At 36.1% G+C, this 18,251-nt stretch overlaps 1 protein-coding gene across 2 annotated transcripts in view; it reads left to right on the top strand.

The window, feature by feature from the left end:
* SCFD1 (sec1 family domain containing 1) overlaps positions 1–18,251 on the top strand; it is a 132,089-nt gene that overhangs the window by 112,939 nt on the left and 899 nt on the right. For both annotated transcript variants that reach the window (XM_060004730.1, XM_060004732.1), the window contains 4 exons: positions 2,464–2,516; positions 4,728–4,761; positions 5,263–5,328; positions 13,065–13,133. In XM_060004730.1, the coding sequence (XP_059860713.1) occupies positions 2,464–2,516; positions 4,728–4,761; positions 5,263–5,328; positions 13,065–13,133 (222 nt within the window). The remainder of the gene's footprint in view (positions 1–2,463; positions 2,517–4,727; positions 4,762–5,262; positions 5,329–13,064; positions 13,134–18,251) is intronic.

The following is an 18,251-nucleotide window of genomic DNA, read 5'->3' as shown; positions in this document are numbered from 1 at the left end:
AATAATAAAGATTAAAAATATAAACAAATGCAAAACTTTAGACACCATATCCACAAGGGGTTAGGCAAGTTCAGGATATTTTGTTGCTGTCCCTAATCTAGAAGTCGAGATGATGGATAAGGACAGTAATAATGATAATAGCTAACATTTATTGTGCATTTCTTTAGCCAGGAACCAGTCAAAACATTTTTCATATAGCTCATTTAATCCTCATTCGAACCTTCTAAGAAAAATACTATTTTTTTAAATTATTCTCATTTTATAGATGAAGAAACTGTGGCACAATTAACTTGCCCAAGGACACACAGCTAATAAATGGCAGAGCTGAACAGGCCACATTTTTCACCACTGTGCTATATTGATTAGGGCAAGAGCCATGCCCTTCGTAGAATCATAGAACTTTAGAGTTTAATGAAACTGTAGAATCTTAACTGTGAAGGAGAGGAAACCAAGAGATATTGTGACGTTTCCCAAGGCACACTATTTTTAATAACAGAATTGGAACCAAATACCCACTACTTCTGAATTCCTGCCTACTACTCATTCCAGCATATACACACCTTCCACATATCTGTCATAGACATACAGATGGCTAAATTATAGGTCTTATGTTTCTCCAAGTTCTGTAAGTTCATTTATCAGTTCTATTGACTTGGACTTTATAACTGAAGGCACATTACTACAGACAGATATTTTTTAATTAATTATAAAAAGTAAAATTTTTCAGCTTTGAAAGCATTTTTTCATCCATCTGCTAGATGAGACAGATGCCTGCTTCCTCTCTTATCCCTGTCTTGTTCCCATATTGACAAATTGATTTGGAGGCTTTGAAGAGATTAACAAAGTGTACTAAGTTAGACCTGACTAGTCATCTTGAATATATCGTATCTCAAAGGCTTTAAGATGCTATAACCTAATTCTAGATGAATTCTTATCACTAACGTTTATTAAGTGTTCTTTGATTTGTCTTGATTGGATATAATGAAAGAAAGGGATTAGGCAAGATACCAGGTAAATTTCATCTTCCCTTGTACATCTGGCTAGTAGCGGTTTCCTAGAGCAAAGTGTTGAAGGATTATGGCACTGCCTTTGGGTTCAGGGAGAGTTCTGTGATTGATTAGCATCGTCCACCATTGAATGCAGGACTAGGTAGTGGCAACAATGCATGGTTTGTCATTGATCACGTTTGGGTAGGTTCATCCAGAAAAGAACCAGATAACGTTTCAGAAAAGAATGAGTTCCTTTGGCTGATTGTACCATGGAGGGCAAAGGAGGCAGAGATTAGGAAGTGACTACATTATAAACAGTAAAGCAGTACTTTCCAGCTCCTTTAATATCAAGAAGCTAGTTTCCAATGTAGTATGGAGGTCAGCAACCCCTTATCCACAACTTCTGAAGTCCAAGAGTTCTGAAAACTAAGAGATTTTATATAACTCATTTGGTGGCAAAACCTAACCTTAACTCAAGTTGAGGTTCTTCGTACTTTTGATTTATCCTACTTTATGTTAATATTCATCTGTTTAGCTCCAGAAATATTAACGTGTTAGATGATGGGATGCTGCCCTCTATGAATATTATATATAGTTTATGCATGATACTATCTATATGCAATTTTTTAAATTCAAAATTCCAAAATACATCTAACTGCAGAGGTTTCAATTATGAGAGATTGTGAACCTGTATTAGGTATTCTGGACATTCAGTAAAATCATAGACATATAATAATAATATAATAAATTCTAAAAGCAAGAATATTTAAGTACATTAGGTTATAAAACAGGTATATTATTTTTCTTAGTTACTTTTTTTTGAAGTATAGTTGATTTTACAGTGTTGTGTTAGTTTCAGGTATACAGCAAAGTGATTCAGTTATATATATATATTCTTTTTCAGATTCTTTTCCCTTATAGCTTATTGCAGAATATTGAATATAGTTCTCTGTGCTATACAGTAGGTCCTTGTTGGTTATCTATTTTATATATAGTAGTATTCTTTTGTTAATTCTAAACTCCTAATTTATCCCTCCGCCCCTTCCCCCCCTTGGTAACCATAAATTTGTTTTCTATGTCAAAACAGGTATATTTTTGAGAAGCAATATGCATAGTGGTTAAGAGCTGGGGTATTGAAACTAGACTACCTGGGTTCAAATCCTGGAGTTCCCACACTTACTTGTCATGTGACTTTAGGAAAGTTAAAATAAATAACTTCTCTGTACCCCAACTTGCCCATCTGAAAAATAGGGATAATAATAACTACCTCATAGGTGATAGGGGATTATGTAATTTTACTTAGAACAACGTTTAACACATAGTAATTGCTCGGTAAATGTTGATGGTGGTTACCCACTCTACCAAATTAATAGATTCATTAGTAGATTCATCAAGTATTCTTAAAATAAGCCAAACTTGAACTTTCTAAAGAAAAATTCCATAGTCATGGTAGAGTTCTCTTTTTTTTTAATAGGAAACTGATGACTATAGATATTTTGATCCCAAAATGCTGCGGGGCAATGACAGGTAAGCAGCTCTTGTCTTGTACAATTTGTTGTAGGTTTCCCCACCCCCACCAAGAACGGAAATAACTTTACTGATTTTTTGTTATACATCAGTAACTGCTTATTATTAAAAATTCAAACTATATAGAAAACTGGTAAGTAAACAGTATGTATAATCTCTTTACCCAGAAGTAATCACTGGTAATTATACCTAACACTTTGATGCTTTTCCTTCCAAATGTAACATGCAAAAAAAATACATTTTGATGTTTGTTGTTTTTAATGAAATGATGGGGGTATTACAAACTATGTGTGGGTGAAGACAATTTGGATAATCTGTGTGTTTTTAAATGAATATTCTTATTGGACCAAATGAAAAGATGGGAGCTTTATGTTGGATACCAGTTGTTGGCTTTTTATTTAACTGGTCCATAAAATCTAAGCCCCTGGGAATCATTGCTGTGAATACTTCCTTATAGCAATTAAACATTCTGCAAATAATTTATATACTTTATGACAAACATGGTATGGTAAGGTATTTGTTAACTTTATTTTGGATATTATTTTTTAAGATTTAATCCATGGTGGTATGAAGAATAGCCTACAAGATACAGAAAAAGAATAGGCAGAATTAGGAGGGAAAAACCTTCCTGGAGGGATGGTCTTTAGCACCAAAACTTGGGTGAAGCTTCTTTATTGCCTATACCCTATGTTTGGGATCTTTAGAACTTTGTCTTTGCTCTATCCCAAGCTTTCACATCTTTGTAGGTAGTCAGAACAGATAATCTAGTCACTAGAAAGTTGATTATTAGATTGTTTTGGTAACCTAAAAGATTATTCTTTTTTGTGAACTTATCAGAAACACTACCAAAGTTACAAAAGAAGCTGCTGGTAGCAACTGCAGCTGGCAAGAAAGAATTTGACAAAGAATAAATTATAGAAGGGAGAGAATGAGGAGTGACAACTAATGGGTATGGGGCTTCTTTGGCGGGTGATTAAAATGTTCTGAAATTAGACAGTGGTGATGGTTGTACAACTCTGCAAATATTCTAAAAACCAGATTGTACACTTTAAAATGGTGGATTTGCAACTCTTGATGTTCTCGAGCTTACAATTTTTCCTTCCTTGTGTTTGCATCAGTAGATATATTTTGCATTTTAGAAACTTCTGAGAAATTCTTTTAATCTTCCCTATAGTTTATGCATGATAATGAGGAGGAATATTAGCATTGATAAGACAGTGAAACACAGTTTCATTTTTTAATAGACTCAGCCTTCTCTTGAGCTGTCTCATCACAATTAGATCTTGGTTTTTAATAACTAGTAATGCTGTGCTATTTAAGTCTCACGTCTCCTCATCTCATGTCTACTCTTAGAGGAACTTAAAGCACTCTAGAAGGAAGTTTGTGAGGCATTTCTGTCAGGGCAGCTACTGGCTTCTTCTATGGAATATTGACACAGGCCACAGAAATGAGGAAAAGATGGAACTGTGGAATCAGCCTGTGAATAATTGAGAGGTTATAATAGCTCTCTCCCCTTGGTTGAGATTTTCAAAAATGGCTTGTGAGGAAAACCTAAGTTATCTTTGTAAAGCCTATTTTAGCACTCAAAACAAATATATATTTGACTCACAAAAGCTTTGAAAATTGTGTTTATTAAAAGATCTCTTTGACACCAAGAAAGTATTTTTGAAATATATTACAAATATATAAATATGTAATTAATATATAAATATTAAAAAGCTATAGCAAAATACACATCCCTTCTTCCATCCCCTCTTTGCTTCCTAAATTGTTATCCTTCCCATACATGTGTTTGCATAGTTTTTTCACAAATGTAGATACCCACAAACTGTAATCTGTTGAGTATGGTAAAAATTTTACATAATTTACCACTAAAGTATATATTTTATTAATTCACCTTATACCCCGATTTCCACTCCTCGTGGGAACTGTTGCTCAGTCTTTCCTTTTCCCTCTCAGTCTTCTCCTAGAATTTTATTTTGAAGTCAACAAGTTGTCCCATTCCCTTTTAGACACTGAGATATGTACTTCATCTAGCTGTTCCTCTGAATCCCACTTCACTACCTGGCTCAAAGAAGGTGAAGGAAGAAGAATTGTAAATACATAGCTAATAGTGCGTGCGTGTGTCTGTGTGTTTCCCATGCCTATTTTATCCTTAAGTGAAGCTTTGGGTGAAATTTTCGTGTGTGTTTTTTGTTGTTGTTCTTACAGCTCAGTTCCAAGGAACAAAAATCCATTTCAAGAGGTAAGTTCATATAAAAATCCTCTGTCCCTGAAATGGAAGGATGAAAGGTAACCAAGCAGTCTTGAAGAATATCTTTGTCCTAAACATAGCTTTATGATGATTACTGTATGGCAGTCTTGATAAATCCAATTCCATGTACCTAAGATTCTTTATAAATGACAAATTCAAAGATAACTTTTGGAAAAAGCCCTTTGGATTTATTTGGTATTGTTTAATTGAAGGATGAAGTTTATTTTCCTCAGAATTGTTTCTGAAAAATCTCCACTTCATTTTACTACTCGATAGAAATTAGAAATTTATAAATTTATAGACTTTTCTAAGAAATAAATTTCTTTATAATTGAAGTAGCATCAGGCACTTAGGTAAAAAAATACTAGCCAGCAAGGGATCACATCCTAAGTTGTGGAATGGACTCCAGACTATACCCCATGTTTGAGAGTTAAAATACTGTTTTAACTATTTCTTTTAACTTACCTATTTTTATTCTGTTTGCATTTTTAGGCAATTGTTTTTGTGGTGGGAGGAGGCAACTACATTGAATATCAAAATCTTGTTGACTACATAAAGGTACATTTGACCTTTATATTCTTTTATCATTTGAGGTTTCACAGTTGTTCCATGTCTTTAACATACTAACATTCTCTGGTGGCTCCCCTGATTCTTACATAACCCCTTTTCTAGAGGTAGTTTAAAAATCCAGCAGATAGGGAAAAATGTCCATATGTTCATTGTTTTCCTGTCACATTTCTGGCCTAAAATTTTACTTGATTTGGAAAATAATGTACCTTATTGATGTAATGTACTTTGCAGCTATCTTATTTTGACTTTAAATGTTCAGATACCTCAAATAAGCCCCTGTTCTAAAAATGTCTTCCTTGGTGAGATGATTTACCGAACCCCATTTACCTGAATAATAAGCACTTTTCTCTCATCTTATTGACCTAAGTCAGCAACATACTTCGAACAAACTTGGAATGTCTGCTTTTTCAGCAAACAGGTGCTTTAGAGGTAGCACGTTAAAGTGGTGTGCTATTCAAAACTGACAGCAGCAGGGAGTGACAGACAACTAAGCAAAAGAATATGAAGGGAAGGGTGTAACTTGAAGAGCAAAAATACCATTTAAAATGTAGAGGCAACAGAACTAGTGACTGTTGCAATGACATTTTGTAATCTTCATTTAATTCACTTAATATTAAATAATGATTATTCCTTATGTCCTGTATTACATAAGACTTCAATAAAGGTAGAGGTTTTGGTACAGCAGTAGAAAAAAATACATAGGCAGATGTCACAGAGCTTCAAAACCACCAGGTACCTCCAAGGATCCTAGCTCAGTTGCACATAACATGCTTCAGAATGTGAACCACCACTAAGATCTACACCTTGGTCTCAGGGGAGCATCCATCTTATACTAGGAGAGGTCTTTTATACCCCTCTCTGTTCATATAGCCAGAATCGGGCTGCATGACTAGGCTCAAAGGCAAAAACGAAGGGAGCATAACAGAAACCAGGTGTAAACCATCAATCTGTACAATTTTTAAACAGTGCTGACAAACTAGTGCAAGTTGTCCCTTGGTCTGTCTGTGAACCTTGGGCAGGACTATATTAATCTATTTCGTTCAGATTTGGCCAAGGGTCAACAACATGATTGGTTCCAGGTGTGTTCCCAAGGATAAACACAGGGTTACAACAGACCAGCTGAAATTAATCCTGTACTTATATCCCATCCTTGGTTAAGCTTTCTTAATTACATTTGTCAGCATTCTTTCTGCTTTTTTCTTTTCTTTTACATTATAGGACAGAAAAACAGGAAGGATAAAAACCAAAATACTAACAAATACTAACCATTTGTTATACCTGAAATGCAGGTATAACTTTAAAGAAACATTGCAGTTTACCAGATATTCCAGTGCAAACTTGTTTTTAATCATGTGTAGGCCTCACAACTCTTACCTCTCTCCACCACAGAAATTTTAATTTTGTGAAGTTGAATCAATGTAACAATTAATTGTTTATTAACTAAGTCTAGTTCTTTCTCTGATCAATCACCTCCATCAGAACAACATCAGGGTTATTAGTGGTAGATATGTAAGCCCACCAAGTTATTCTTTACTTGGTTTCAGGTTACAAAATATTTTTTTTACCTTGATTATTACCCTCCACCCACTAAAACATGGTGTATAGGCAGTAGGGCACATGATACTATGACTCATCAGGCATGTAACAGGTATTTTATGTCCCTGTATCCAGGCACCTTTCTTAACAGATCATCACTCAGGTTCATATTTACACAATGGTCTTTGGCTCTTTTGTTGAACAGATTCTTTTGTATGCCTTTGAGCAGCAACAATATCCTAATTTTGCCTCCCAAAAGGGGTCCTCTGAAATATATAAAACCTGTAAAATGAGAATACGTAAAACAAAAGGAAGCATTAGAATTATTCTAGGTGTTTATCCCCTAGATGTTATTGGCATCATCAAAACATAGCACGTGAATAAGCCCAGATTAAATCCTTCATAAACCTCCAAGAACCCATCTTGGACCTTCAGCTTCAAATAAAGGAGGCTATTTCTGCAGGTGTTATGGGCATCTATAAATATAGGTAAAAGTATTATTCTCTTGCTCTCAGCCTCTTGCAAGGTACCAAGATAATATTAGCTTTTTTTTTCTTTTTTTGGTATTATTTACTTATTGGTTACATTCCTAAGAATCAAGACTTCTCCATCGTCCATGTGTCATTAATTCTTACCCAGAATTTGGCCCTTGGTTTAGAAGACGATCAGATTCAGCAAGACGCCTGATCCATAGAGCTGGCAACAGTATGAGATTGGCCAGTACTTTCCCCTTTCTTCATTCCCAGTCATAGGAAGCAGGTTGGATAAGTGCGAGTTTATAGGACTGTGTTATCCACTGGTTAGTACAGATGCAGAAACTATTAATCCCAGTTTACACAGATGAAAAGAAGAAACATCCCATTCCATCATTCCTCAGACAGATTTAGAGGTATTGTCTTGATGTCTTGTTTGCAGTTAATCCTTTCTTCAGACCTTATAAATGTGATTCATGTCCCTGTACTACAGGATCAGGCAGAGAAAAAGAAACATTTTTAGAAATGCAGGAGAAATTTTTAGTGGTTTCTGTGTTACTACCCCACTTCCTCCCTCCCCTGTTTCTCCTACAGTATCTCAACAACCTCTTCGCTGTTGATTCCCCCTTTAATTAAATGCCTGTTATGTTTTAACACACATTCTGTCATGCAAGCCACTCTTTCTGTCTCTTATTAGAAAGAGATGTGCTTAATTTAGAAAGCAGATGTTTCAAATGTCAGTTTCAGTTTTCAGTCAGTCCACTACTTTGTGTTTGGTAAGGTATATGATGTCGGTCTATTGTGTATGCTTCTTAGCATGCTGTTGAACTGCACCTGCAGCAAAATGGGTTTCTTTGTCAAGTGATGTATATAAAGGAAGTCCAAATTGAAACAGTTTCTGCTGTGATGTTAAAGGTGTTAAAAGTATTTGCTTTAGTCACCAGGTGTGTAAGTCCAAATCCAAAATGAGTGTCTATTCTGGGTAAAACCTATTGCTGTCCACCTGGAACCATAGGTAATAGGCCAGTGTAATTCTATGTAAACATGTATTTGGAATTGCTGGGTCATAATAACTGTGTTTAACCATGTGAGGAACTGCCAGATTGTTTCCAAAAATAATGTAAAATGCACCATTTTACATTCCCACCAGCAGTGTATGAGGGTTCTGATTTCTCCACATCACTGCCAGGACTTATCCGACTTTTTGATTTCGGCTGTACTAGTAGGTGTGAAGTGGTGTCTCATTGTGGTTTTGATTGCATTTCCATGATGACCTAAATGATGTCAAGCATCTTTTCATGTGCTTATTGGCCATTTATATATCTTCTTTGGAGAAATGTTTATTGAGATCCTTTGCCCATTTTTTAATTGGGTTATTTTGCCTTTTTACTACTGACTTGTAAGAGTTCTTTATATAATCTAGATACAAGTCCCTTATCTTGATATATGATTGCAAATATTTTCTCCCATTCTTTGATCTTTTCACCTTTTACCTGGTGTCCTTTAAAGTACAAACCTTCATTTTTTTCTTTTGTTGCGTGTGCTTTTGGTGTCATATGTAAGAATTCTTTGCCAAAGCCAAGGTCATGAAAATTTACTCCTGTGTTTTCTTCTATAGGTTTTATAGTTTTTGCTCTTACATTTAGATCTTTGATCCATTTTGAGTTAATTTTTGTATATAGAAAAAAGTCCAGTTCATTCTTTTACATATGGGTATCCAGGTTGTCCTAGCACCATTTATTGAAAAGACTATTTTTCCCCGCTGAGTGGTCTTGTAATAGAGGGAGGCAGTATGCAGCCCTTAGCACGAAGCCTTTGCTCGGTGCTGTTACTGGGCAACCCATTACCAGGCAACAGTTACTGAGAGACCACTAACTAGAGCCGGGGTTAGGAGGTCCCGCTCAGTCATTGGTCGGCAGAGTGGTGGTCAGGCGGAGCGAGGTAAGAGGCGGATCCTGGCCTCCTCCCTGGGGCCCTCCAGCTCACCTAGCCTCAGGCCAGTGGATGAGCTGGAGGGCCCCAGGGAACAGGCTGGGGGCTGTGTCCACAAACCATGCAGGTTTAGAGCCCTTGCCAAGGCCGCCCACTGGCCAGGCACAGGCCTTGAGGCGGCGGTGAACCTCTCCCCCATCCCTACCTCCATGACCTGATGGCGGTGGCAGTCTGCATGGGACACAGTCTGCGGGACCTGGCCCCCGCCATATGGGCGGCCTGAGGAGCCTGAGGGCCAGTTGAGTCCTGGGTGCCTGGCTCCCTCAGTGATGACAGCTAGGCAGGGTCTGGGGACCTGGCCCTGAGGGAGCCACCAACTGAGATCTGCCTCCTCTTAGCCAGGACCTGGACCTTGGAAGGTGAAAGTTGTGCCTTGGGACCTTGCCCTTTCTTGTCAGAACAGAGAATAACATTTGTTTGGTGGAGATTTACAGGAACATGGTTACCTAACCATGACCTGACCTCAAGAACAAAGGATCTGACACCAAGAAGTTTGCAACAACCAAGCCCTCCCTCACTTCTCCTATAAAAGGGTATTCGCTGGAGCTTTCAGGGAGTTTGGGGTTTTAAAGGCACGAGCCACGCATCTCCTTGCATGGCCCTGCAATAAACCTTTCTCTGTTCCAAACTTCGACGTTTTGGTATTGTTTGGCCTCACTGTTCGTCAGGCTCATGGACTTGTGGTTTGGTAACAGTCTTGGCAGGCTTGTTGAAAATCAGTTGACCATACATGTGTGGGTTTATTTCTGGACTCTCAACTCTATCCCATTGATCCATAGGTCTGTCCTTGAGCCGGTACTACACTGTAGTGAGTTTTGAAATCAGGATGATTTGAGTCTTGATATGAGTCTTCCTACTTTATCCTTCTTCAAGATTGTTTTGGATTTTCTGGGTTCCTTGCAATTCCGTATGAATTTGAGGATCAGCTGTTAATGGCAGTTGGATTCTGATAGGGATTGCGTTGAATCTGTAGATAAGATGAAAATACTCCCCAAAACTTAACACTATTAAGTCTTCTAATCCACGACATGGAATGTTTTTCCGTTTATTTAGATCTTTTTCTTTCAACATTTTTTGGTTCCTTTGCAGTTTGTTGTTATTTTCAGAGTTTAAGCTTTGTATTTCTTTGAGGTTTATTCCTATGTATTTTTTTATGCTATTATGGATGGAATTGTTTTCATTTCATTTTTGCAACTATATAGAAATCTGATTGTTATATATTGATCTTGTGTCCGGCAACCCTATTGAACTCATTTATTAGTTCTGATGGTTTGGTTTTTTTTTTTGGATTTTTAGGATTTTCTATATACAAGATCATGTTATCTCTGAATAGAATTAGTTTAACTTCTTCCTTAACCTATCTGGAATGTTTTCCTTGCCTAACTACCCTGGCTAGACCCTCCAGTACAATATTTAAGAGTCTGGAGCAGACCTCTTTATCTTCTTCCTGATCTTAGGGACAAAGCATCCAATCTTTCACCATTAAGTTTGCTGTTACCTATGGGTTTTTCATACAGCCATTAATGTTTAGTAGCTGCTAAGCCATGTAGTTTAATTATCCTGAGAATTCTTTGTTTTTTAATCCTGTTTGGTCTTACTGTTTCCTTTGTTCTGAGTCATCTTCATCTTCATCTTCTTCCTATCATTCAGCCCCATTCAGGGGAAACTGAGCTAGTAGGTCTATGACAGCCTCCCTCATGACATCGGAAACCCATGTTAGTGCAACCTTGTAGTATGAAACAAAACTTACGGCTTATGCCTACAAGAGACTTGTAATTGAGAATGTATCTAACATGGCACTTGATTTATACCAGTTCACAAAACAACGGGCAAGTGCCATTTTTGTTGGGAAGGCAAAGAAAATACTATGATTCTAGGTGATTTATTTAGTAATGATGTTAGTCTAACTTACAATGTAACTGCTATTTGGTATAACACTGATGTATTTGATAAAAATTAAATGGATTGATTTTTAACAAGACATTTGATAATACTGATATCAATGACCAAATGTATTGGGAATTTTACTTAAAGCCACCACAAGTTGTTCTTTTGATGGAAGGTGATTGGCTAGAGAATTAACTAGATTTAGTTAATAATTAATTGTTACATTGAATCAAGGTATTAGTACATTAGTTCAATTTTTAATGGAAGGAAGAAATATCAAATTTGTGCATAATTAAGAATAAACTTACACTGAAATATTACTAAACTGAGGTGTTAAAAATTAAGGCTATACCTACCTTACTGGATGATCAAAAGATTATAATTTTTGTGTTTATCTTTGTTTTTATATTCTATAAATGCTATAAAAGATGAAAAATGATGACAAATAATTAGAATTAAGCAAGCTTGTCAAGGGTGGAGAGGGAATGTACTTATATAAGCACAAGATTAATCTCAACTAGTTAATATACCCTGTGCTAATGTTAGGCCAACCCTGAATGAAATGTATTAACTAGTGTTTAAAATAGGCCTGTGCTAGGGTCCAAGCTAGACTAGGGGGCAACTTGCACTAGCTTGTCAACATTCTTTAATGGAAAATGTAAAGATTGATTTGCACCTGGTTTCTGTCATGTTTTCTTGTTTCTGCTGTTAAGCCTATTCACGCAGCCTGATTCTGGCTATGTGATCAGAGAGGTATAAAAAACCCTTCCTTGGACAAGACTGGGGCTCCACTGAGACCAGGGTATCTCCACTGTATCTTGGTGGTTCACAGCTGAAAATGAAATGTGTCATATTACTGAGATGGGGTCCTGGGAGCTGTGCCTAGAAGTTTTGGACCCCTCTAATGTTTCCCTATGTACTGTGACCTCTACCCTTTTGTGAGTATAGCCTCAAGAATCCCAATTATATGACCCTATTTTATGGCTGCACATACCATCTCATTTTGAAGAAAAGGAGAGTGAGGTGTGACTCTCGTTTTACTTGTTCTCAGAGAAGGTCAGCTAGAACATTTATTCAGCCAGCGATGTTATTCGGCTCGTACATCACAGAGAAATGTCCTTATCTTGTATTACAAAGCTGTCATTCTTTTTGTTCCTGATTAATTAATCATATTTGCTTTGTTATGGAATAAACTTTTTACTTTACAAAAAAAACTTACGAATTTACATTCAAGTTCACAATACATGTAAGAATTTCAGCATTAAGAACTTACCAAAATTCTCCAGTCAAAAAGTTTGACTGCTTGTAATTGGGTTCCAACATTCTGTCAAAATTCAGAATGAAATTCATAGAGTTACAGAATGGAATAGGGTATATTAAGACATAAATACTGTATTATCACAAATGAGTCTGAAATGACAGTCCATGCTACTCACACCATATCCTACTTTCAGCGTTAACAAAACTTGAAGAATGTTTTCTTCAAGTAGTTACAGATCTTACATTGGAAGAATGTTGGCCTAAGATTTTATAAATAATTGTGGCTCCCATGAAATGTGTCAGTAATCACATTCCTTCTATTTTCAGTGTAAATGGCACTAGAAGTGTACCTACCACCTATATTTTGAAGAAAAAAAAAAACTATGCCCATCTCACTCCTTTATTCCATGTAATTTTAGGATAGACATGTGTACACTAAAATCCAATACTCCCCCCCAAAAAATTAAAACTTTTAAGAATAACCAAAAGTCTTATTAGGTTTAACCCCTCTTCTTGGGAATATTGAAAATATTACTTGTTACTTGTATCTGAGTTCTGTATCTGATTTTTTTACAGGGGAAACAAGGCAAGCACATCTTATATGGCTGCAGTGAACTTTTTAATGCTACACAGTTCATAAAACAGGTAAAGTGTACTTTTTAGTTTGTTTCTGTTAACATACCCTAAGTTGCTGTTGATATTTTTCAGAAGAGAGCAAGATAATCATGTTCATCTGAACCAGCTGAAACTAAAAGCCATAGAGCTAAAAGAATGTAAGGTTGTACCATGGACAACTATAAAGGAAACTCTTATAAGTAACATTATTTCCATTATCCCAAATCTATGAAAAGGTAAATTTAATTCAGAAAATTTTTAATTGGAGTAGTGTTACTCACTTAGGCTAAATTCATTTCAGCATTTCCTTGACATACTGTCCACATTTCTGACTTTGCCGAGCTGAGAAATTAAGTAACCTTATTAAGGGGTTGTATGTGCTCAGTTGATACAGCAGAATTACATTCACCTTGAAAGTTAATGACAGCAGTAGCTGAGGTGTACAGAGTCTTTACATTCTTTTACTATTGTTTCCATGACTGTTCTCAGTAATTACATTAACTTCAACTTTTTAAAGCTTAAACTACCTGAGAGGCTCAATAGGCTGACCAATAATATCCATTCACCCTTACCTTGGCTGCCATAAAAATCATAACTGTAGCCTGTGCTCGTTTTTAGCAGCTCTTCCTAGCATCTTTTTCTAGCACAAGTTTCTTACCCACATTATATGGTTCTTGTATTTTTAACCTTAATGAGGTGGCCCAGTGGTATTGTGAGAATTTCAGACATACAGAAAAACTGAAGAGAATTTGCACTGAACACGTGCATACTCCCCATTAACATTTTATTGTACTTGCTTTATAAGATACCTGTCCATCTTTCCATTCTTCATTCTATTCCTTGCTCCACCTGTATTAATTTCAAAGTAAATTGTAGCTATCAGTACACTTCCCCCTTAATACTTCATTGCCAATATCATTAACTAGATTTCATTATTTGTTTAGTTTGTTGTTGTTTTACCTTTGGAGATAAAATTTACAATAGTGAAATACACGTATCTTAAGTGTACATTCCTAACTTTGTCAGATGTTTCGTTCACCTGAGTATAACCCAAACCCCTATCAAGATACAGAACCATTACACCACAGAGTTCCTTTATGGCCTTTGCCAGTCAATCCTTGCTCCTAGTCAAAGCCTGCTCCCAAAACACTGTTTTGATGTTTTTCCACCATAGATTAGTCTTGTCTATTTTAGAACATCATGTAAATGGAATTTTTCTTCGTTAGATTAACTAGAAGATTCTCAGTATTAATTCTTTTAATGAAGCAGATGATGTTAATGCTAATTTTCTCTATTTGTTTTCTTCTTTTTAACCCTTGAATTTTATTTTATTTTTTTTGAATTTTATTTTTTTTACACTGGAGGTTCTTATTACTTATCTATTTTATACTCTATTTGTTTTCTGTTCCTTGCTTTCTACTTTTTATTACTTCCTTTGTGTTGATTACTTTGGGTTTACATTGTTCTTCTTTTACTAGCTTCTGATATTGGATAATCATTAAGTCATTAACTTTAGCTTTTCTTTTCTAAAATAAACATTGAAAATCATAAAATTTAAACTCTTGCCAGACACTGCTTTAGCCACATTCTACAAATGTTGATGTTATGTTTTTATTACCATTGTTGGAAATATTTTTAATTTACCTGGTAGTTTATTCTTTAGCCCATGTATAGAGATCTATTGTTGTTTCAAGTATTTGTGGGTTTCTAGATATCTTACTCTTACTGATTTCTAATTTAATTCCCTTTTTGTCATAGAACATTCTATACATGAGTTCATTATTGCAGAATTTATTTAAATTCCTTTTCTGGCCCAACATATGGTCTATCTTGTTAAGCACTCCATATGCACCTAAAAAAGAACATGCATTATGCAGAAGTTGAAGGAAGGGTTCTATAAACATTAATTTGGTCAAGGTAGTTGATACCATTACTTAGATCCTCTATGTCTTTATTTTTATTTTTATTTTTTTTGGTGTAGTTCTATCAGGTATTGAAAGATTGGTATTAAAATCTCTGACTGTGATTGTGGAATTGTCTCTTCCTTTAGTTCTGTCAATTTCTGCTTTTTGTGTTTTTAAGTTCTGTTATTAGGTACATACAGACTTATTATTGTATATTCCTGATGAATGGATTCTTTTATATGCAGTATTCCTCTACATATCTGGTAATGCTCTTTGTCTTGAGGTCTGCTTTATCTGACATTAATATAACCACCCTGGCATTCTTACACTTAGTTTGCATCTTATAACTTTTCCGTCTGTTTACTTTCAACTTGTCTATGCATTTATATTTAAAGCATATATCTTGTAGGTAGAATATAAGTGGATCTTGTGTTGTTTTTTTTTAAACCATTATACAGTCTCTTTTAATTGGAGTCTACTGGTCTATTAACATCTAATGTAATTATTAATATGATTAGATTTAGGTCTAGCACTTTACTGTTTCCTCTTTCCTACCTTTCTTTGTATTATTTGAACACTTTTTAGAATTCCACTTTAATTCATCCACAGATTTTTTTTTTAGCTATATCTCTGCATTACAAATTTAGGGTTGCTCTGTTATGCCACTTGCGTTAAATGTAGAAACCTTGCAACCATACATACCCTCAACATTTATGCTGTGATTGTCATATTTTACATCTACATACATCATTAACCTCACAAGACAGTGGACAGTGTTACCATTTGTGCTTCAGTCATGTTTATAACAAAGACATAAATCTTTGCATTTATATGGATATAAATTCCAGTGCTCTTCATCCCTACTTACAGCTTCTTTTTTTTTTTTTTTGGCTGCATTGGGTCTGCATTGCTGCATGTGGGCTTTCTCTCGTTGCTGCGAGTGGGGTCTACTCATTGTTGCGATGCACGGAAATTCTCATTGCAGTGGCTTCTCTTGTTGCAGAACATGGGTATTAGGTGCGTGGGCTTCAGTAGTTCTGGCACGCAGGATGTAGTGCACAGGCTCAGTAGTTGTGGTGCACGGGCTTAGTTGCTCCGCAGCATGTAGGATGTTCCTGGACCAGGGCTTGAACCTGTGTCCCCTATATTGGCAGGCAGATTCTTAACCACTGTGCCACCAGGGAAGTCCCCCTACTTATAGATTTTAATTTCCATCTGTTGACTGAAAAACTTTTAGCATTCACTGTAGCTCTGGTATGCTAGCAGTGAGTTCTCTTTAATTTTTTATTCGATGAAAATGTCTTTATTTCACCTTTATTCTTAAATAATTATATATATATATATATATATACACACACACACACACACATCTGTACATATATACATATATATAAATACTTTTTCTGGATACAAAATTCTGGTAGACAGTTTTTCAGCACTTTAAAGATGTCAGTCCGCTGTCTTCTGTCTTTCATTGTTTCTTATAGGAAGTCAGCAACCATTCAGATCAGTGTAAATTTTTTTTTAACATCTTTATTGGAGTATAATTGCTTTATAACAAAGTGAATCAGTTATAATATACCTATATCCCAGTATCTCTTCCCTCTTGCGTGTCCCTCCCTCCCACCCCTCTAGGTGGTCACAAAGCACCTAGCTGATCTCCCTGTGCTATGAGGCTGCTTCCCACTAGCTATCTATTTTACATTTGGTAGTGTATATATGTCCATGCCACTCTCTCACTTTGTCACAGCTTACCCTTCCCCCTCCCCATATCCTCAAGTCCATTCTCTAGTAGGTCCGTGTCTTTATTCCAATCTTGCCCCTAGTTCTTCATGACCTTTTTTTTTAGATTCCATATATACGTGTTAGCATACAGTATTTGTTTTTCTCTTTCTGACTTACTTCACTCTGTATGACAGTCTCTAGGTCCATCCACCTCACTACAAATAACTCAATTTTGTTTCTTTTTATGGCTGAGTAATATTCCATTGTATATATGTGCCACATCTTCTTTATCCATTCATCTGTTGATGGACACTTAGGTTGCTTCCATGTCCTGGCTATTGTAAATAGAGCTGCAGTGAACATTTTGGTACATGACTCTTTTTGAAGAGTTTTCTCAGGGTCAGATCAGTGTAAATTTATATGTAATGCGTAATCTCTCTCTGGTGCTTTCAAGATTTTATCATTATCTTTGGTTTTCAGCAATTTAATTATAATGTATCTATGCATGACCTCTGTGTACCTTGCTTGGGGATCACTGAGCTTCCTGAGTCTATAAATTTATACCTTCACCAAATTTAGGGAATTTTCAGCTGTTAGTTCTTCAAGAATTTTTATGCCCACTTTTGTCTCTCCTTTTGGGACTCCATTTACATTTATGTTTAACTGTTTATAGTGTCCCACAAATCCCTGAGGATTCTGTTCTTTAACGTCTGTAAGTTGCTCTGTCTTCAGATTCAATAAGTCTTTCTTCTGCTATCTCCATTCTGCTGTTTGATGTATTTACCAGTTCTTTAATTTTCACTTGGATTTTTTTAAAATGTAGTTTATATTTTTATGTTGAGATTTCCTTTTTCATTCATTGTGAGCCTATTTTTCATTATTTCATTGAAGATATTATCCTAGCTGCTTTTAAAACGTGGTCTACTGTGGGCCCACCCTTGGGGTCCAGTGGTTAAGACACTGCACTTCCAATGCAAGGGGCACAGGTTCAATTCCCTGGTCAGGGAAGTAGGATCCCATATGCCATGCGGCATGGCCAAAAAAACCCCTGGTCTATTAATTACTACACATGGATCATCTCACTGTTGGTTTCCATTGTCTTTCCCCCTAGAGAATGGCTCCATTTTCCTGTTTCTTCATATATTTACTAATTTTAGATTGTATCCTTTACATTTTGAATGTTGTATTTTGGAAACTGAATTCTATTTCTCTGAAGAGTGTTGGTCAGACCCAAAGTTCAAACTCTGTCTCTTGGGCAGCAGTTCAAATCTCACCTGTTTGTTAGTCTGTACAGTCTGTTGCCCCCAAACTCTTTCCTCTGGTTTTTCAGTCCAGAAAGACTGCAGGTTTTCTGTCAGTTTTAGCTGCCAGTATAGCACCAAGTGTGGCCTGCCTTCAGGCTACGAGCCACAGAACCAGAGAACTCAGTCCGGGCTATTCCCTCCTTCCAAGTGTTGATTCTGTTCCAGAAGCCACCTGCTTTCAGTTGCTCCCCATTGCCTACAAGTAGTTGGTTTTT

The sequence above is a fragment of the Delphinus delphis genome, chromosome 2, assembly GCF_949987515.2.
Source record: "Delphinus delphis chromosome 2, mDelDel1.2, whole genome shotgun sequence".
Taxonomy (NCBI): domain Eukaryota; kingdom Metazoa; phylum Chordata; class Mammalia; order Artiodactyla; family Delphinidae; genus Delphinus; species Delphinus delphis.
This window is presented reverse-complemented; position numbering and strand designations above follow the sequence as displayed.